We start from the raw sequence: 22,516 nt of genomic DNA on the forward strand, positions 1-22,516 counted from the left end.
CCCCTATTTAAATTGTTTTAAAGTAACTAAGTACTATGTAATTATATAGTTACTATGTAAGTATATTTATCAGTATTACTATGTATTTAACCATATAGTTAGTATATATTAAACAACTGGTTATTTTAAATAGTTACATACTTCTAAGAATTAACTATATAGTCCTCTTCATTAAAATTGGATGTTACCAACTTCTGAGTATTTCTCTTTTCAAGTTTTACTATTTTAAGGTTAGAACAGCAACTTCAGTAATCAGAAAATTTAAATGTGAAAGTATTCAGAATGTGTTTAATGGTAATCTGGGGTGTATTGAAATAAGGAGAGAGAGGAGACTCTTTTCCCTTCCTATTTAAAATGTAAACATTAGCCAGGCAGTGGTGGCTAGTCCCAGCACTCAGGAGGCAGAGGCAGACAGATCTCTGTGAGTTCAAGGCCAACCTGGTCTACAAAGCGAGTTCCAGGACAGCTGGGACTGTTACAGAGAAACCCTATCTTGAAAAACCAAAAAAAGGAAGAAAAAAAAAAAAGAACTTTGACTCTAAAATAATCAAAAGTGGCAGTACTAAACTGCCTACAAAGTAGTGTCCTAGTGGAGAAGGTAAGCAGAAGTTGATCTCTAGAAATCTGCCAACGTAGTTAGGAACCAACATGGGAGGGAAATATATCTGGTGTAACGTTTTAAATTGCTTGTAAAGTAACAATGTTAGTTAAAAAAAGAAAAAGAAAAAAATCTTTGTTTTTTTAATAGGTTCATGAAGAATTTATAAATAATATGGCTAATACTACAATTGAAAGTTTGATACAAAAATTTGCTGAGTCAAAAGGCACAGGGAAAGAAAGACCTGGTAAGATGATAAACTGCAAGAGAACAAATATTTGCCTTATTATTGCTATTGTTTAGTTGTAACTTTATGTCACATATCTACTCTGAACAGCATTTTTAAACTGTAAAATGGAGGCAATCTAAAAATGAGTCACACCTGTTTGTTTTGTATTGACGAGACATGTCTGTGTGGGTACTGGTTGCATGCCTGGTGCCGGAGGAGGCTAGAAGAGGGTCTTGATCTCTGAAATTAGCCTGTAAATGAGTGTGAGCCACCATGTGGTGCTGGGAATTGAGGCAGGGCCTCTGCAAGAGCAGCAAGTGCTCTAACACCACTGAGCCATTTCTCCAGCTCTTGTTACAGCTTTTAGTAGTTAATGATTGAAATACTTAAAATGGTTAGATAACTTTTACTAAATGAAACTGTTTGCAATTTGTTTGGATTTCTGAAAGGAGAGTTAGCTACTGAAACAGAAGGCCTGTTTAATAAAGAAAGGTTGAGAGGAAATGCTGACCCTTCAGCACTGAGACCAATATAGATCTTTCTTAAAATGTAATGGTTTTTCTTTTCTCATTCACATACATTTCTTTTTTTTTTTTTTTTTTTTGGTTTTTCGAGACAGGGTTTCTCTGTGTAGCTTTGCGCCTCTCCTGGAACTCACTTGGTAGCCCAGGCTGGCCTCGAACTCACAGAGATCCGCCTGGCTCTGCCTCCCGAGTGCTGGGATCAAAGGCTTGCGCCACCACCGCCCGGCTCATTCACATACATTTCTAGGAAATGTTTTTATTCAGTGCTAACTGTGCTAAGCATTAAGAATACACCAATGAATGAATGTGCGAGTCTTGCTTTCAGATTTTGTGAATAAATGACCCCAGATTCTAAATTCCACTTTTATTTATTTATTTTTTTCTTTTTTCGTTTTGAAAGATAGGGTCTTATGTGACCCTGTTGTCTGAAACTCAGTATGTAGACTGTGCTGGCCTTAAACTCAAGAGATCCTCCTACCTCTGCTTCCTAAGTGCTGGGATGAACGGCGTGTGCTACCATGCCTGACTTCTACATTCTACTTTCTTTTTAAAGGTGTATTTTATGTTTTAATTTTTATTTATTTTGGTTTTTTGAGACAGGGGCTCTCTATTATGTAGCTCTAGCTGTCCTGGAACACTATGTAGACCAAGTTGGCCTCCAGCTCAGAGATCCACTGCCTCTGCAAATGCCTCTGCTTCCCAAGTGCAGGGACGAGGGGTGTGCCCCACTATGCCTGGTCCCATATTCTGCTTTTATTGAGCATATTATGATATTGAATGTAGGTAAAAATAATTCAGTCAACTTAATTAAACGGTGGTATGGAATTCAGAAAAATAAGTAAACAATAAAAAAAAGTTTGAGAGTCCGTTTTCTTCAGTATATCATAAAAGCAAGACTTGAAGCCTGAGTCATCTAAAGTTTCTTCTCAAATCTCATTAATTTGTAAATATTGCTAATTGAATTATATTGGTATTTCTCCCTCAGACCTTTGTGGTTTTTTTCTATCTGCCTGATTAATTTGCAGTTTTCTTGCACTGGTTTGATAGATATTTCTTATCAGCTCCCTTTACAACATGGCATGTGTGTGTGTGATTGTGCAGTTAAGAACTCACAATTAAGCTACTCATAAATCTTTGAATTTTTGTTATACACAAAATATGTTAAAATCTGAACTTGAATTCAAAGCCTTTGAGGATTTGGTGTGTGTGATCCAGTATCTTCGTTGTGGCCAACTTGATCTGCTTGCCAGTTCCTACACATGTCTTTGTTTTTCTTTGTTGCTTTAGTTGTGTTTATATCCATCCCTACTCTAGAGAGTAATACATTCCACATCTTTCCTGCCTCACATCTTTCTGTTCATGTGAGAAGTAAATGCCCTCTAAAAGAGCGAGGTTATATATTACTCCTTTAATCAAAAATGTCCCTAAACTTCATACTTCTCCTTTTTGTGTATTTGTGAAAGCATACCCTACTTGTTCATCTTTTATTTCTATGTTTATAAGTAGTGTGCTGAAAATGGTTTTATTTATTTATAAATAGTTTATAAATAGAATGATGAATAAGATTAGACTGAAGTGAGTGAATTTACTTTTAGGAAAATCTTCATTATGTGGACACTTAAGTAATTACACTTATTGCTTAATGAACACTAGATTCTGTGCCCTGTACTGTTACAGTCACTTTGCAGACATACTTTGGTCTCTGAAGTAGGTACTATATTTCAGTTTTATAGTTGAAGTGAGAAGCTAAAGATATGCCTAAGTTAATATATGGCAAATGTGTAACAGCCCTGGATGTCCTGAACTCACTTTTTGTAGACCAGGCTGGCCTCAAATTCACAGAGAATCTGCCTGCCTCTGCCTCCTGAGTGCTAGGATTAAAGGCGTGTGTCACCACTGCCTGGCTTCAATTACAGAATTCTTGATTCCAAGATTTGGAAAAAAATCAGGACAGACCTTGTTAAAGATAGAATGAGGATGGTGAGATACGTAAGTAGAGAAGAGATCATTATCTTTGTATTCTAGTTATGTCAAACTGTAGTTTTCCAAATGTTATCATTGTCAGAAATTGGGCAAGGTGTACCAAGACCTTCCTATATTACTTTTATTTATGTATTTATGCATTTATGTATTTATGTATTTATTTATTTATTTATTATGTATGCAGTACTCTGCCTGCATGTGTCCCTGCAGGCCAGAAGAGGGCACCAGATCTCATTACAAGTGGTTGTGAGCCACCCTGTGGTTGCTGGGAATTGAACTCAGAATCTCTGGAAGAGCAGTCGGTGCTCTTAACCACTGAGCCATCTCTCCAGCCTTTTTTTTTTGTTTTTTATATATATATATTTTTTGTTTGTTTTGTTTTTTTAAGATTTTTATTATGTATACAGCATTCTGCCTGCATGTGTCCCTGCAGGCCAGAAGAGGGTGCCAGATCTCATTACAGGTGCTTGTGAGCCACCATGTGGTTGCTGGGAACTGAATTCATGACCTTTGGAAGAGCAGTCAGTGCTCTTAACCACTAAGCCATCTTTCCAGCCCCTACTTTTTATAACTATATGTGTATCTACAATCATCTAAAATACTCCAAAAAATGAGCTGAACTCTTAACCTTCACTTATAAGTAATACTTTCCCTTAAGTCACAAGTGATCCAGAATAGTATGTAAAAATGAAAGAATCCAAAAAATCAGCTTGAAGTGTCATTCTTCAAACATTAAATCAGAGACTAATTGTAACATTAAAGTTTTATGCTGGTAGTTCTGTTTCAGCCTCTGGAGTGGGGCCTTTACGATTATTGGCATGCTCTACCATTCTTAGCTTTGATTGGCATTTTTGATAGCTTTTTTGGGGTTAGGAGTTGAGACGGTCTCATTGGGTATCTGTCACTGTCTTAGCACTAACTATGTAGACCAGTCTCCTGGTGATACTGTGCTGGCCCTGATGGAAGTTTTCTCTATTCTATTTGGGCTTCCTGGGCTTCTTGTGCTGATGTCATTTCCAAAGACTCAGTCAGGGGCTGACAGGCTGATATGTGACATGTGTATCATGGAAGAGACTGCCGCTAGGCCGTAGTAGTTTTCTTCAGGAGGATCTCAGAGCCCTTCTCACAGAGTGCTCCGTGCAGTTCCTGCCAGTCTTGAGGCCTGGCACTCATGCTGATGCTGTCATCTCTGGCTTAGTTGAATAGAGTCTTTGTTTCCACATGTTGACAAGCCAGTTTAAACAAGTTGAAATACAAAATTCCATGCCTTGGCTTTTTAACCTGGAAGGACAGGAATGAATTCAAGGAAGCAGCTGTCATTAGGACTTGTTTTACTCTCCCTCACCCCTTTCTTATTTCTGTGTGGCTTCACCTTCTTCAGCTCCTATTGTAGATGTTCTCTGCAGTGCTGGGAAGGAGTCGTCAACAGGTCAGTGACTGTCAGTTGAGAGGCCAGGGAGGAAAATCAAACTTCGGTTTGCCTAGCGTTAGGGTAGTGATTTTAGGGAAGGTGTTCTTAGGCCTGTCTGTTTTAGTTCTGCATTGTAGTGTCAGTGTACAAAGCACATTAGACTATCAGATAAAAAACCTTCTAAAACTGGAATTGATTGTATGTTTCAATTATAGGGCATAGTCATGTTATTAATATTTAAATGATCAGAAACATCAATTCAGAAGGATTTGTTTTGTAATTAGATAAACTAGAGGGAAATGTTATATAATTTGGTTTGTATTGCACTCGTGGAATTTTATTACTTAATGAGAATTTTAAAATAATCTAGTCCAAAGCCATTTATTTAACATAAGTATGTTGGAACTTATGAAAACATGCCTTTCATTTCACTTCATATAGGTAGCCTAGTTTGCTTCCTGTTACTGTGATAAAACACTTGACAGAAAATTTGAGGAGAAAGAGTTAATTTCAGATTACAGTTTATAGTCCATCACATAAGAACCTCAAGACAGGAGCCTGGCTGGACGCAGGAATTGAAGCAGAGGCCATGAAGGAACGGGGCCTCCCAGCTTGCTCCTCACGGCTTACTTGGTTTGCTTTTTTACATAACCAGGACCACCACACAGTGGCTCTGCCCACAGTGGTCTAGGCTCTTCCACATTAGTCATTAATTATGAAAATGCCCCAAGAGTTGCCTACAGGCATCTGATAGAGCCATTTTCTCAAGGTTCCCTTTCCCTATTTGTCCATAGTTTGTGCAAGTTGACAAAACTAACCATCACAATGAGTTCAACATTTGGTCAGTTCTCAGGAATTGCTAGACCCTTCCGACAGACATCGCGTTTTCTTTCCTGCCTACCCACTGATACATTTTCCCTGGGAAGTTGTTTCCTAAGCTGCCCTCTGTTGTTTGGATGTTTAGACTAGTGCTCTACCAGCAGTTGCCTTTGACTCCTTGCGTGGTTCCTTTTACATTGTAGACACACAAGCACATGTGCTTTCTTGTCTCTATTGTAGTTCAGTAGTTTATGGTTGATCTTTACCAGCGTGAGATGTTAAGTCCCAGAGCTCTCATCGGTGGGGACTGACCCATGGGACTATTGGGAAGTTTGCATAGTAATGTGACATTATCAAGTAATTAATGGTATTCTGAAAAGCTGAAACATTGCTGATTAAATGGTGAGTGTGGTAGATATCATTTTTTTATAAATTGACATTTAATGCCTCAAGGTATACTATAACATGTAGAAAATACCTATAATTTAGTTTTAGAAAGAGGGAAGATAAGTTTTCTTGGTATCTAAACCCAGAAGTAGGCAGGGTTTTCAGGATGACTGCTGATACTGTGCATATAGGTGTGTTTCAGAACTGGAGTGGAAAAGGACTGTGGAGAGTAGAAAGGGTGAGTGTGACTGCTCTGCTTCAGTTGCTCTCAGTGGGGAAGGACAGCTCTTTCCTGGTCTTGTTCAGTCTTTTAACACCTGAGCGGAGGGTCCAAGGGCTCCTTACAGTGACGGGGAATTGATGTTTCTCAGAACAAGAAACTCCGAATTTTGTATGTAATTGTATAAAATCCGTATATTTAAAGTATTTTATTACCTAAGAAGTCATGTAGTCTCAGTCTCAGTCTAGTCTGTTGATGTCTGTTATTTCTACTGTTTGTAAGGGCCTCCCTGGTTAATGAGTTTCCTTGCTAGTTTTAGTTTTATGGGATACAGATTTTAGTGAGAAAACCAGAGGCTCTGTTATTTTTAAATGTATATACTTAATACGTAAACATCTTTCTGGGGGGAGATGTTTGTTATAGAGGCCAGAGATAATAGATAATCTTTAGTTAGTTTTCTGTTACAAGATATAACATGTCTTTTTGAGGTATCTTGTGTAAGTCAAATATTTTGGGAGTGTTCAAATGTTTCCGTAGTATTTGAGATAATCATAAAAATTCCTTTATGTGTAGTTAGTACTGCCTGGTTTCTCTGGAATTTGAATTATAATAACTAGGTGCTTTGAGTACCACAGCACCCTGTCGTCTGAAAGAGTCAGGAAGAAACAAGTGTTTTCTAATTTAGATCTCTATTTATATTCCGACTTTATCCTAGTAGCTTTAATTGTTCTCATATATTTAGTTTGCTAAAAGATATTTACGCAGTTGATGCTGGTCTGGAACTTGCTGAGTAGCCCAGGGTTTCAAACTCAGGCCTTCTGCATCACTTCTCCTAGTGCTGGGATTATAGGCACACCAGTATGCTCAATTTAAGATCCATAGTTTTGTTTCCTATTTTATAGTCTTCCTGTTAATTTTACTGTATGCTTTCATAAAAATTTAGTAACTGCCAGTTATAAGAATCAATAGGATAAATAACTTTAAAAATAAAAAGTTAATAGGCCACAGTGTAATGCTTAAAGATAACGGTTTTGTTAAAAAACTTATCTTTGTTTTCATTTCATGCAAAGTAGGTTCTGGCTTCCAGCTGAAGAGTCCAAAGTACTTCAAAGTCAAAGATCCAGATCTTTGAAAGTAAAGATACAATTAGGATGAGCTGAGAAAGGGTAGATATAAAGAAAAAGGAGAAAATGAGATTCTGATCAGACTTCCTACATGAAATCACTGGGTTAGTTTAGTTGTCTGAACTATTTCAGCTTCTGTATTAAACATACTGAAAATTATAATGTAAAACAAAAACTTGTTGAAAAATACAACCTATTTATTGGTCATCTTTCTAGGCCTCCTTGAAGATTTGATAAAATACCAAACCTAGAGAACTTACTATCCATGACGCTACCTAGACTTCTTTTAAATTTTATAAATTTACTATAAAAATATTTACAAATAAATAAAAATTTACCACACCCAAATTAACCAGACCCCAAGTTTGTACAACTCTGTGAGCTTCTATATTTAGAATAGATATTTGGAATGGAAAAATGTGGCGCTTTATACTAAATTTTACCCTGAGTACTAAATATATTTTATGCACTTAGCTACCACAAAAGATTCACGACAGAATCAGAACTAGAAGAACAATTAGATTTATATCTTTCATAACCCAGGTTTTTAAAACTTGCTTTTTGTTGTTGTTGTTTTTCGAGACAGGGTTTCTCTGTACAGCTCTGGCTGTCGTGGAATTCACTCTGTAGACCAGGCTGGCCTGGAATGCAGAGTTGTGCCTGCCTTTGCTTCCTGAGTGCTGGCACTAAAGGAGTGCACCTCCAACACCTGGCAAAAAATTGCTTTTAAGATAAGAGAAAAAAATTACAGAAAAAGTTTTGTGTTTTTTCTTTGCCTTTTCTCTTTCTTTTTTTTTTTTGGGGGGGGGGGGGTAGCGTTGAGACAGGGTTTCACTGTGTCCTAGAACTCACTCTGTAGACCAGACTGGCCTCCTTAATGCCAGGATTAAAGGTGAGTGCCACCACTGCCTGGCAGTGTTCTTGTTTTCCTAAGCTGATTTTTACAGCCAGACAGGTTGTCTGCTTGCCTTCCTCCCTCTCTTCCTTCTCCTCCTTTTTCTCCTCCTCCTCCTCCTCCTCCTCCTCCTCCTCCTCCTCCTCCTCCTCCTCCACATCTTCCTCCTCCTTGGGTGGGTGGGTGGGGGTCTCATAGTTTCCTAGTTTTGCCTGACTTTGCTTCCTTAAGGCTGGAATTCAGACATGTACCATTGCATACGGCTTGATTAAAAGTTGTGTGTAGAGTAGCAAGAAGAAGGTTCTAGTTCTTTTTATGGTCTGTAAAAGAAGTTAACTTAAGCCAGTTTGAACTTAAAAGGTAGTTTATTGGAAGGAAACTGAGGTATCTCAATGATTCAAGCTAAGGCATGTGGCAAGGCTTCAAAAGGAAACCCATAGCAGGAGTAAGAAAGTGAGATGTCTCTAGGTCCATGGTTTCTTGTTTTCTTTGTTTCCATAAGTCCATGAAATAAAGGGAGCTCAGCGATGTCTTGGTGATGCTCCTCGTTTCTTAGTTGCACCCATGACTTAGAGTCAGTGAGTTCAAGGGTTTCGTTTGTTTGCTTTTCTTTTCCAAGTTTTTTTGAGAAATCCTATGATTGGTTCAGGTTGGGTCAGGTAATCTTTTAGTTCAGTCAGTTCTGGCTAGGTCCTGTGTTACAAATATGGCTGTGCCTCCCCTGCCTGAAGAAGGGGCATTTCCCAGAGAGAGAAGACTGTGCTGAGCTCGGCATCACCCCAGCTCTGGCATCATCTCCGCTCAGAGACCCATTAAGACAGCTGGAGACGGGACTTTGGAGGCAAGAGAGAAGTTGCTTGAAAATGTATATTGAGCATAAGTTTTCTCTAACATTTTGCTGTAAACTTTCGAAATATGTTGAATAATTGGAAATATTTTACCGTGAACAACTCAGATTCCATTTTATCCATTTTATCAAACTCTGTGTCCACAGCATTTTGTAGTCTGACTAGTGAGGCACTTAGGTTCTACTTTGTTGATATCAGTTCTTAGTTTTGTGTTGAATTTGAATAGAGGGATTATCTAGTAGAATTTATGATCTGCATTTCCCAAAGAACTAATATGGCACATTTTTAAATGTTTTGACCATTTATAATTTTTCTTGTCTAAGAATTTCAGATCTTTTGACCATTCTAAAAATTGGAATCTTTGTGAGTTCGAGTCCAGCCTGGTCTACAAAATGAGATCCAGGACAGGCTCCAAAGCTACACAGACACACACACACACAGACACACACACACACACACACACACACACACACACACACACACACACTCCTTCACTAGACTTCATTAGAGTGTGTGGTTGCAGGTACTGTGTGTTTTGCCTTGGTTCTAATTTGAACTAATTTGAATCAGGTATTCTTTAGTTGGGAATTTGTAGAATTGTACTTGATTTGGATAGCTATGACATACTGAGTTTTGAGTCAGTTTTTTATTGTATTTTTTATGGAAGAACCTTAATATTTATTTTATTTTATATGCAATCAGATGTACTGGAATTGGAATAACAGGTGGTTGTAAGCCACCACAAGGGTGGTAGGAACTGAACCCAGGTCTATGCAAGAACATGAAGTGATCTTCTGCTGAGCTTCTCTCCAGCCCCCCTTAAGGCAGTTTTTAATGTGACAGTTGTGAATTTGCTGTTGATGGCTTCAGATTTAGGATTAAATACCAGGTCAGTGTGAACTGTTAGTTAAATATGCCACGTACTTGATATTCAACCTCATTCAACAAAACATTTTGGTGATTCAAGATTAATACCTTTGTTTTTCCTTTTGTAATAATATTTCTTCAAAGTTCTGATCCAAATTAGTTTGGGTGAATTCATTAGGTCGATGGCTTTTTGTAGAAACAGTTCATTTCTACTTTCTACTGAAACCTCATATTTAAGATATTTTGCTTTGAATTGCCATTTGGGAGTGTTCTCTGGAATGTACAGTGACGTTTTTAGAAAATGTGTGATGAGAACATCAAGAGACAGAAGCACATGGTTTTACTTTTATGTAAACTAAATTGCCCTGTGACCATGCATAAAACCAATTGCTAAGAGCAGTTATTTATCTTCATACAGAATTAATTGAGTCTAAAGCAGTTGAGATTCCATTTGTAGCAAACTAGTAATTAAGACTCTGACTCTGGCTGTAGTACTGTCTTATGATTAAACAGCAGTGAAGGGCATCTGAGGGAGGGGCTGGATAAGCTCTCCTCTTGTGAAACAGCTCAGAAGTGGCATGCTACCAGGTGGCACCCAGCTGAGCTGCAGAAGTGACATTCTACCAGGGTGTCAGACTGTGCAGTGACACCAGTGACACGCTGCTGGGGGTGGGTCAGGCTGTGCAGTGACACCTAGCTGAGCTGGCAGCTGGCACTGAGCCAGGCACACAAAGCCAGCCATGTGAAGGAATACATGCCATTTGCAACAGGAAAATCTGAGCATGATTTAATTGTTTTATGAGGAGTCTGATGCATTATGCTAGGAACTCTTGGCATTTCTATTTTTAATGGAAAAGTATATGTGGATGGTATTCAGTATAAACATTTGTATGTATTCTATGGTTTCATATTTTATATTGCAAAAATGTCATTTTGAGGGGCTGGAGAGATGGCTCAGAGGTTAAGAGCACTGACTGCTCTTCCAGGGGTTCTGAGTTCAATTCCCAGCAACCACATGGAGGCTCACAACCATCTATAATGAGATCTGGTGCCCTCTTCTGGCCTGCAGGTATACATGCAGACAGAACACTGTATACATAATAAATAAATAAATCTTAAAAAAAATGTCATTTTGAATAATTTCATTGGACACTATCTTATTTTGAATTGATTTTGGGTTGTGTATGTATAAAAGATAAAGGGGGAAATTGATCAAGATGTCTATAATATGTCTAGTCAAAGTTTGTGACAAAGTAATTGATTTTACTTTTAAAGGATGCCTTTGTTATTTTCTTGCATAAAATCATCCAGTTAGAGACCTTTTCTCTACACATTGCATCTACGCAGTTTGATTCGTTTGGTGGTGCTGTTTTGTCTGTGTCTTTCTTCCCTGGGTCTGGAATCCGCTGGTACCTTAGAAATTCCTCCATAGTTACTGAGTAAAATGAGGGGTTGGATAGTGGTGGGGGATTTATGAGTGACCACATCTCTGGTTACCTTGTTTGAGTAAACTTTTCCTTAGTTATGTGACATATCACTGTATTTTCTCAGGCTCTCCTAGTACTTAAGAAAGCCAGTAACACGTGGACTGGTGACGCTGAGACCGACGTCACTCTTTGTAATTTATAGGCCAAAAGAGCTGCTGATTGTGTGATGTGCATGCGTTAGTTCCTTACCTTATTATCTTCCTGTCTGTTTTCATCTCATTGTAATGTTAGCAGATCTCTAAAAGATTCTAAGTGATTGCCCAGTTCCGGATCTGTAGTGTGGGTTTACATAATCTCCTTAAATTGTTTGACCTTTTAAGGCTGTTTTGAGTATAAGTGATAAACCTTTCTTAGTCACATGTTACAGAATAATGATGTAGAACTGAAGATACTGGTAATTAATTGGTTAGGACTTTATCAGCTCCTTTTGTGGACTATTTTAGTTATTCTGGGAATAAGCAGAAGCAGTGGCCATCTGATTTGAAGAGAAACAAGAACCAAAAAAATAAGGGAGAGGGAACATTTAGTCTTATGTTTTTAGAGAAAGATTTTGTATTAAGTCACCAACAAGAACTCTGGTCATCAGTTAGCACATAGTTAAGTGTAACATCTCAGAAGAACAAGGAAGGAAACCTGTCACTGTCTCTTTAAGTCAGTCACTATTTATAAAGTTCTTTTTTTTTTTTTAAGGTTTATTTATTTATTATGTATACTGTGTTCTGCCTGCATGTATGTCTGCAGGCCAGAAGAGGGCACCAGATTTCATTACAGATGGTTGTGAGCCACCTTGTGGTTGTCGGGAACTGAACTCAAGACATCTGGAAGAGCAGCCAGTGCTCTTAACCTCTGAGCCACCTCACCAGCCCATAAATTTCTTAATAATGAAGGCTATGTCAATTGTTAGTCATAAATTAAATATTTATAAAGTATGCTGGACTTTTATAACCCTAAGTATTATAAATGACAGCTAACATGATGCTCTAGGGAGAGATGATTCTTAGTGTGATGTTTAACTGGAATATGTTAGAAGCAGAATAATTCAAACCTTTCGTTTCTTTTACTGTCACCTAAACCATTTGTTACTTCATATATGAAACATTCCTTATTCTATGACATGTAAAGCTAGTCTGCAGTTCTGTCATTTTAGAGCTATTTTAATTACTTTCTGTCTGAGTTTACCTTATTGTTTCTTGTTCTGCAGCATATCCATCCCTCTTAGTAGCACTTAATTAATTTTTCTTTCAGACCACTTTGCCAGGTTATGTGCATGAACGAACGTGCTTTTCACATTAAAAATATTTCCATTAGGTGAGGTGTGGTGGTGCATATACCTTTAATCCCATCATTTGGTAAGCAGAAGCAGGTGAATCTCTTGAGTTCAAGGCCAGCCTGGTCTACATAGTGAGTTTCAGCTCAGCCAGAGCTACATAGTTAAAACCCTGCCTCAAACAAACAAAAATCTTTCCATTGCCTGTAAACTGCACTTAAAATATCTTGGCCTTCTAATACAATTAGAGATCTGGATTTTTGATCCTAAGGTGACCACTTAATGAGGATGTAATTATTTATGCAACTGAAGACCTAGTATTTGCTAAGCGTAACTCTAGGAGTTGATAGACTAAAGAATGGGACAGATGAGGTGCCCAGCTTGTCCCCCAGTGCTGTTTCCTGCTTTCTTCTGCTTTCCCATGAGCACAGCCAGGGATTCAGCACCTGCCTCTTGGTGCTTGTTTTCTCCACTAACTGTGCTGCAGGGTGCTGAAAAGCCGAAACTGCCTGTGCTCTGTGGGATGACCTAGAAAGAGTTGTCAGTAAATGATTGTAGTAGTAGAGCAGTCTCCGTTGTTAACTTTCAATTCACATTCATTTAGGTGTGTGTCGGTGGGGGTGTGCACCCAAGGGGGTGCTTGTGGAGGTCACAGGAAAACTCACAGAAGTCGGTTCTCTCTCTCCCCCTCCCCTTCCCTATCCCCCTCCCCCCTCCCTCCCTCCCTCCCTCCCTCCATGATTTCTACCAACCTTGTGGTTCCTAGGGATCCAACACAGGTGGTCAGGCTTGGTGGCAAGCATCTTTACATGTTGAACCATTTTTCCAGCCCTTACTTTTTTCTTTTTCTTTTTCTTTCTTTTTTTTCAGTTAGGATTATTTAATTAAGAATTATTACTGAGGGGCTGAGAGAAATGGCTCAACAGTTATGAACACTTGCTGCTCTTTCAGATGACCTGAATTTGGTTTCCAGCACCTAAATGGCAGCTCACAACTGTTTGTAACTCCAATTCCAGGGGGATCTGACACCCTCTTCTGGCTTTCTCAGGCACCAGACATGTGTGTGGTATATATCCACACATGCAGGTACTCACACAAAATAAAAATAAATATTTAAAAACATTGTTCCCGAGGCCCAGTGAGAGGGCTCAGCAGGTAAAAATACTATTGTACAAGCCTGGCAGCCTGAGTTTGATCCTTGGAACCAGAGTGGAAGAACCAGTTCTTCTGACCTCTGCATGTACCTGCAGTTCTCTCACTCTTTCACATACACTGTACGGGAACAGCACAATACTCGCTGTTCTAACAGCACTGGAGCACATTATAGCCTGACTTAGAGAGCTGGTAAGCTGGCTCAGCAGCTAGAAGCATCTGCAGCCCACGCCTGACGGCCTGAGTTCTATCCCTGGAACCCACGTAAGAAAGCTTATGCAGTGGTGTGCATCGGTATGCTCTCAAGCCAGCCTGGAGCACAAAGTACAGCAGATACACGGAGACCCTTCCTCAGCAAAATAGAAAGAACCCCCAACTTCCACATGTGTGCCCGCACTCACGCTTCAGATAGGCACACATAGCATCAATAAATACATAATTAAATATTTCAAATTAAAGTTTCAAAGTTAAAACAGTTTGTCTGGTAATTATTTTTTGAAGCAAGTGTTTTCTTCTCTAACCCAGGCCTTATTGAGTTTGAAGAGTGTGACCCTGCTAGTGCAGTGGAAGGTAAGTTGACTACTTGTAATATACTGACTCTGTGGGAACTAGTGTCTTCTGCTTGGTGAGCAGATAGAAAGGGACTGCTGCTATCCATTGATGCTGGCACAGTGTTAAAATACATATATTTAATGCTCTTGGATACTGAACCCAGGGCTTACTTGTATTCTACTAGTGAGACGTACCCATAGCCCAAGATAATACTTTTGAAAATACATGCAATGAATTACATACTTTTTCTCCTCTTCTGTGTAATAGCCTTTCTGTCCTGGAACTTGTTCTGTAGACCAGGCTGGCCTTGAACTCACAGAGATCCACCTGCCTCTGCCTCCCAGGTGCTGGGATTAAAGGCGTGTGCAAATTTTTTTTTTAAGTTTTAATATATCTTCATATGCTCATTTAACTGAAGTTGCAAGGGAGTATTTACCATTCGAAGAAAAGAGAATTTCTTTAAGTGAATATTCTATAATCCTTTAATGAACCATACTGCATTACATAAAAGTTGAAACAGACTCTGAATGATACAAGTTGTAGGCTTTACTAATTGATGCTTTTTATGTTGGTTCTTTGCTCATTCATTGATTCTCCATTCATTCGTTTATTAGGATTTTGGGGGAAAAGCATTTTGCCAGGTATCCTGGGCTGGTAACAGTCTTAAAACTCTTCTGCTCCAGCTTCTAGAGTGCTTAGATGACAGGTGTACACCACCACTCCTGGAAAGACTTTTATTTCTTTCATCCAAAATTTGCTTGTCACGAAAAAATTTGTCTTGAGTTTTTGTGTTTTATATCCTTAAAAGAACAGACATTTCTTTTACAATGTACATTTATGTTAAAGGCATAAAACCAAGGAAAAGAAAGACGTTTGCTTTGCCTGGAATAATTAAAAAGGAAAAGGATGCAGAGTCTGTGTAAGTATTTTAAGTATTGCCCAAATCCTTTTCATTGTTTCTAAGTGATTAAGAATGGTTTTGGTTTTGAAAAGAAAAGATCTTTTTGAAAATATTCAAAGTATATGGCAAACTGGAAGAAAAAGAAAAAACCCTTCTGAAAGACTAGATTTGCCAGTTTTTCTGGTTTTAGTTCATAGCATTAACTTTTTCTGACTTACTACCTTACAATTGGAAGACATTATCGACAAAAGCTGATGTGCTTAGGACCCGCATGTAGAAAAACAGAAGCCAGTCCTGCAGATTGTCCTGTGGACCCCCGCCGTCCCCAGTAAAGTTTAAAAATGTAAGCACTGCTAGAAAGCCCTGTAGAACAGACAGCTTTGCTGATCACACTGATGAATGCATTCCTGGAAAACAAGGACAGCCAGCCACAAGCATTTTAGATGTATGGGAGCTGTTCATGTTTTTACAGTGATTTTTGAGGTGAGAAGGTCCACCTTTGAATTTTAAGTTAAATTAATATTATTTTAATCTTCATGACTTGATTTCTCAAAATATTTTTGTAGAATTCAAACAAAAGCTATATTTAAATACCAAGATAGATATTCTAAATATGATATAATTAGCAGATAGTTCTAACAATTGAATCTTATAATGCTTCATCTTTTTTTTTGTTTTTTAAACAGTGAATGTCCTGATGCAGATTCACTTGTAAGTAATTTTGATTTTATTACAGGCAATTTAAAGTAGGTATTTTCATTAGAAAAAAATCGTATTTGACTTTTTTTAAACCTGTCTTTAAAGAAAAGTACCATGTAATAATTTGCTGCTAAAATAATTTTAAAGGTATATCCCAGTTTTACATTGCAGTATACTTTTCTGTTAAATTGAAAATACTTCTCACTGTCTTTGAGAAATGTATAATTTTACTTTTAAAATTAGAGTGGCACCATATCAATAAAGTGTTCTTGGGAAATGAGAGATTTAAAAAATCTGCATCTACAAAGCGAGTTTCAGGAAAGGCGCAAAGCTACACAGAGAAACCCTGTCTCAAAAAACAAACAAACAACAAAAAAAAAAAATGAGAAGCCTTGGGAGCTGGAGAGATGGTTCAGAGGTTAAAAGCACTGGCTCCTCTTCCACAGGTCCTGAGTTCCTGAGTTCAATTCCCAGCAACCACATGGTGGCTCACAGTCATCTATAATGAGATCTGGTGCCCTTTTCTGGCATGTAGGCATACTTGGAGGCAGAATGTTGTATACATAATATATAAATAAATCTTTAAAAAAGTGAGAAACGTTTATTATTTTAGTTGTTTTTTTTTAAAGTAGTCTTTTTTTTTTTTTTTTCTTCCTTTTTAGACAAGGTTTCTCTGCGTAGGAGCCCTGGCTGTCCTGGAACTCACTCTGTAGACCAGGCTGGCCTCAAACTCAGAGATCTACCTGCCTCTGCCTTCCAAGTGCTGGGATTAAAGGCGTGCGCCACCGACACGCAGCTTAAAAGATAGTTTTACCTGTTCATGTATTTGGTTTTCATTTAAGACATCATTTTAGAAACTATAGCAACAACTATGGTTACCCTTTGTGTGTGTGTATGTGTGTGTGTGTGTGTGTGTGTGTGTGTGTGTGTGTTTGTGTTTCTAAGGTTTGTTTCTATTTCTTGGTTAAATGTGATTTTTATAAATAATTCAAGTAGATAATAAATTGAGTTCCCAGTGGGTCTAGTGCAAGAATAGATTTACCAAATGATGTAAGTAATGTGTAAACAGATTGTGTTGACTAGGGTAGGAGTTTGGATATTCTGGGTTTTTTGTTTGTTTGTTTGGGTTTCTTTTTTTGCTTTGAAACATTTTAATCTTAAATAATGTTGTGTAACAAATAAAGAAGTGAAAGTATTTTGAAAAAACACGGTCTTATGTAATTTAGATAAACTAGTATTTTTATTTTCTATTTCAGCTTTCAAGTAAGAAGTTGTGGTTTATTAATAACTTAATTTGAAAATTGAGGCTGGAGAGATAGCTCAGTGTTTCAGAGCATGTACTGCTCTTGCAAAAGACCAGAATTTGGTTCCTACCTCTCACTTCTGGCAACTCACAACTGTCTGTAACTCCAGTTCTAGGGTATCCAATGCCCTCAGGCCTCCTCTTCCATCTGCACACACATGGTACACATAAACTCATGCAGGCACACACACACACACACACACACACACACACACACACACACACACACACAAATAAAACTGATCTTTTGAAAATCTATGTGAAAATTAAGTGAAAAGTCATCAGAGAAGCTTAACTGATTTTTGAAGTTAGCAGATGTGTTTGGTATTTACTATAGCTCTCATCATGTATTTATTTTGAAATTATTTATAGCATTTGATGGTTGCAAATTTTAATTAGGCTCTTTACTATCTTAAGTATTATATATGTGTGTATATATATGTATATATGTATATTCTCCTAACTTTTTAATTCTTTCAGCTAAGTGACATAATGATCATTATTCAATTTTAGACTTTACATATAATTATCAGGGCTTTAGGAAAAGGCTAAAAGGGCTGGAGAGAGGCTAGGCTCACAACCAAAAATATAGGAAAAGGCTAAAGAGAACATGATGTTCTAATGCCATAGAAAAAGAGATTTGTAAATTTGACTGTAGAAATGAATAATTTTTTAAGTTAGAAAAAATAGGTAAGGAGTTTTGTATCACCATATTGGTAGTGCATATTAAAGGATACCAGCAACAAAGGAACTTTGATAATTTTATATAAGTCAGCTTGGTAATTAAGCAGTTGGTTAGCAAGAAAGGATATAAGATAGAAACAAGCAATTTTCTTCAAGAGAAATATAAGAAGTGAATAACAATAATGAATGTTACTTAGAGATGATGCAAAATGAAACAGACATATGGAAGTCTCAATATTGGCAGAAATGTTGATACACACATGCCACTGCATATACATTAATATAAATTGGGGCAATCTGTTTTCTGGATAATTTGGCAGTATCTCCCCAAATAAGTACACATTATTTTTAAGCTAATAACTTTATGCTCTGTTTACTATTGTGACTATATTCACATAAAATCTGTATCTATCTACAGTATATACACATACCCTCTTGATTGAGGTATGTGCATGTATAGAAACTGAAAAGGGGGAAAGATACTCGTTTTTACTTTTCAGACTTTTTATTAAGAAAATATATTAGCAGAATACTGGAGCACCAAAATATTCATCAAATAAGAACTGGTTAGATAAATTATTTATATAGGCAGATTTTATAAAGAATTAGGTTGATCTATATCTGTATCTGTCCATATAGAAAGAACTTAGTAAAACTAAGTGTGGTCTCTTAAGTGATTGCTGTTTCAAAAATAAAATATCTCAAAAGGATGAGTTTCAGAAATAAAACATGTCAAAAAGTAACTGTGGTTGGTTACTTTGGGCAGGATGATTGCCCTTATCAGCAGGAAAGGATACTTATTTTTTGTTGCTTCATTTTGTTTATGGCCAGTTATTGTTATTTACGACGAGCTATTTATGGCCTTATCTTCTATTTATTTTATTTTATTTATTTGAGACGGGGTCTCTGTACATAGCCCTGACTGTCCTGAAACTCACTCTGTAGTTTGTGAACTACAAACTTGAACTCAGAGATCTCCTGCCTGGGTGCTGGGATCAAAGGTGTGTGCTGCCACACCTGGCCACAGTGGGTTTTTTCTTTTTTTTAAGAAAGCACTACTACCATAGCTATATTTTTTAAATGTTGAAGTTATCTCTTCTGTTCTTCATATTGTTATTGACAAAATACTTTATTCCAATAGTGAAAGCCCTAGTATAGAAACCATGGGTTGAATGAAGATATGTAGTGTAATCTGTATGTTTTTATTAATATTAACATTCTGAGTAGTTCCAGCATTTGAAGAACTTAAGTAACTGACTCAGTTTGTTGTTGTTTTTTAATATGTGTGTATTTGTCTGTGTTGGCCCTGTGTGTGTGGATGTCTGCAGATGTCAGAAGAGGGCTTCTGATGCCCTCTTGGAGCTGGAGCTGCAGATGGTAGTGAGCCACTGGACACCAAACCCGGGTCCTCTAGAAGAGCAGGAGATGCTCTTAACCACTGGTCCATTTCTCCAACCTCATGCCTTTTTAAAAAACAATCCAACGAGTACAGTTATAGAAAGGGGACTACATAGTAACCTTTACAGATTGGCTTTTCACTCTAGCCAGTTCTCGGGAGGTTCGTCCAGGTTGTTGTAGGCATGATAAATTCATTTCTTTCTGCTGCTCAGTGGTACCGAAGTTTGTTTATATGATATTTTGTTTTTTTCTTGTTTTGTGCTGTTAGAAATAAACTTTCTGCGAAGAATAGATACAGGTTTTTTTTTTTTTTTTTTTTTTTTTTTTGAGCTGAGGATCGAACCCAGGGCCTTGCGCTAGCTAGGCAAGCACTCTACCACTGAGCTAAATCCCCAACCCAGATACAGGTTTTTGTATAGACGATTATTCTTTATGATTAGTAATTTTATTTCTGAAATCTAATATTAAAATAGCCACTTCAGCCTTTCTTATTTTTGTGAATTGTATTTTTTTCTATTCCTTTCTTTCAACATATTCATATTTTAGTTGACCTTTTTATAGACACCATATAGTTGGATCAAGTATATCGTTTATTTGTTCTTCCAATCTCTTTAATTAATTATAGTAGAAATGTGTTTTTTCACTTATCAGTTAAAAACAATATATTTCATTAAAATTTTTTGAAATATATTTTTAGTTGATAAAATAATCATACACACTTAAGACATCGCTTGATATTTTTAGTGTGTGTTTACATTGTATAAGATCAGATCAGAATCATTGGCATAATCCTCATACCTTTTTTTTTGTTTTGTTTTGTTTTGTTTTTCGAGACAGGGTTTCTCTGTGTAGCTTTGTGCCTTTCCTGGATCTCGCTCTGTAGACCAGGCTGGCCTCGAACTCCTCATACTTTTTTTTAGCTTCTACACATAAATCAAAGTATGAAATATTTGTCTTTCTATATCTGCTAAACCATGTAACAGAATTTCCTTCAGCCTGTTCCCTGTAGGTGCACATGATAAGAGTCATTGTTTTTGAGCTTGTGGCCGAATGATGCTCCACTGTGTCTGTGTATTGTATTTTATTTACTCACCATCTGCTGATGGGCTCCGGGGTTATTCCCATGTCTGCCTATTGGAAATAGCACTGCAGTAAACTCAGGAGTGCGAGTCTTTTTAAACTGTTCTGAAATTTCAGACGTATCGTTTAGAGCTTTTTAGTGGTTGTCCTGGGCTACTCTTCACTGCCTTCAGATAGCTTTTATATATTTTCATCACACTTCATAGTTATTATCTGCAGATAGAGTCAGAAGCAGCCTCCTAGAAAATGGCTTTTCAGCCTATATATAGTTTTATTATTATCTTCTAATGCTTCATTACAATTTGTTTGAGTTTGTTGGGGTGTCTAGTCTGTCTTCATGAGCAGTCCCATCTCCCCCTCCACCATCTCTCTGTTTAGCTTTCTAGTTAGTTATTGAAGAGACTAACTGGTTTGTAGTTTCCTGTCGCCTGGACTGTACTGTCTGCGTTCGCATAGTGGATTGTCTCACTTGGCTGTGTCCTATACATTGGTCCTTAGTTCTGTTCTCTTGATCAGACTTAGAGTCACTGGGTTTTGTTGTCTCTCATCTGGATGCACATGGTGATTTTTTTTATTTTTATTATTATTTTTTTAATAGTGATTCACCATCTTAGATAGTTCATTGGCTAGGCAGGACTTTAATCTACTTTAAAGAGGTACTGAATCTTGTATTTCCATATAGCTTCCTACGGCATTGAGAGAATATTTAGCCTGGCCATGGGTTTTTAAAAGTTACTTATTCCTGATTTTAACAGAAATGTAGATCTTGAGCATTCTAAATGGGTTTTCACCTTGACTATTTCCCTTTTTTTAAAGATTCATTTTTAAAATTTTGTGTGTGTGCATATATCTACAGGGGGAACACATGCGTGTATATGCAGGTGCCCTCAGATGTAGAGGCTGAGGTATCAGATCCTCTTGAGTTGGAGTTAGAGGAAGTTGTAAGCTACCTGATGTGGATGTTGGGAAACAAATTGGGGTCCTCTAGCCAAACAGTATGTGCTCTTAACCACTGAACCATCTCTTGTACCCCACCTTGTCAGTTTCTTGCCCTGAAGTGATGAGAGTTGTGATTCTCCTGTTGCATGTTGCAGGGGTCTCTTCAGATTTTTGAGACATGGAATATGACTTGAAGCTAATTAATAACTAAAGAGATGTAATTTTCCACAGTATTAATAGTTTTGTTAATCACTTGGTATTTGCTAAAACGATTTAGTTCTGTTTCTCCCTCCCTCCCTTCTTCCCTTCCCCCTCTTCTTCCTTCCTTCCTTCCTTCCTTCCTTCCTTCCTTCCTTCCTTCCTTCCTTCCTTCCATTCATTCATTTTTCAAGAAAGTGTTTGACTGTGTAGCGCTATCTGTCCTGAACTCACAGAGATCCACCTGCCTCTGCCTCCTACCTGGCTCTCAGTAGTATTTTAGACTATAATTGTTTGTTAATCTTTAGTGTCTGAATATTGGTGTTGTCATTATATTAACTCTTTACAATTTTTTCCTAGAATATTCCTGATGTAGATGAAGAAGGTTATAGTATTAAACCAGAAGCAAATCAGAATGATATCCTTTTGTGATCTGGGTATTCTTTGTGGATTGTGTTGACATACGCATAGCTCTAAAGTTAGCATACTGCTTAAAGCGTTTTTTTTTATTTTTAATTAGCTGAAATATGACTTCTTTGTTTTCCATGCTTTGTTAATTAAAGCTATAGTTTTATTCCTGTCCATATATCTTACTCTTAGAAGGCTCTCTTCTTCTTGTACATGTATGGAAAACAACTATTCAAGATCAGTTAGAAACCGCATTCTTTAACTCAGACCCACATACCAAAGAGAACCACTTCTACTCATCCAGTGATTCTGACTCGGAAGATGAAGAACCAAAGAGGTACCGGATAGAGATCAAGCCTGTGCACCCAAATAACCTGCACCACACAATGGCTTCCTTGGATGAACTGAAAGTGTCCATAGGGAACATAACACTGTCCCCAGCAGTGTCTGTAAGTATCTCAACAAAAGCCAGTTTGCCCTGGACGTTGAAGCCTACAACTGGTGGATTTTTAAAATATTTTGTTACTGTGTACTTGTGTATGT

At 37.5% G+C, this 22,516-nt stretch overlaps 1 protein-coding gene across 1 annotated transcript in view; it reads left to right on the forward strand.

Moving 5' to 3' along the window:
* Fcho2 (FCH and mu domain containing endocytic adaptor 2) overlaps window positions 1-22,516 on the forward strand; it is a 100,770-nt gene that overhangs the window by 42,588 nt on the left and 35,666 nt on the right. Inside the window, 6 exon segments of the mRNA XM_052743461.1 lie at window positions 749-845; window positions 14,337-14,381; window positions 15,210-15,282; window positions 15,951-15,975; window positions 21,926-21,983; window positions 22,247-22,422. Of these exon segments, the coding sequence (XP_052599421.1) occupies window positions 749-845; window positions 14,337-14,381; window positions 15,210-15,282; window positions 15,951-15,975; window positions 21,926-21,983; window positions 22,247-22,422 (474 nt within the window).

The sequence above is a fragment of the Peromyscus californicus genome, unplaced genomic scaffold (assembly GCF_007827085.1).
Source record: "Peromyscus californicus insignis strain IS unplaced genomic scaffold, ASM782708v3 Scaffold_18__1_contigs__length_77618521, whole genome shotgun sequence".
Lineage (NCBI taxonomy): Eukaryota > Metazoa > Chordata > Mammalia > Rodentia > Cricetidae > Peromyscus > Peromyscus californicus.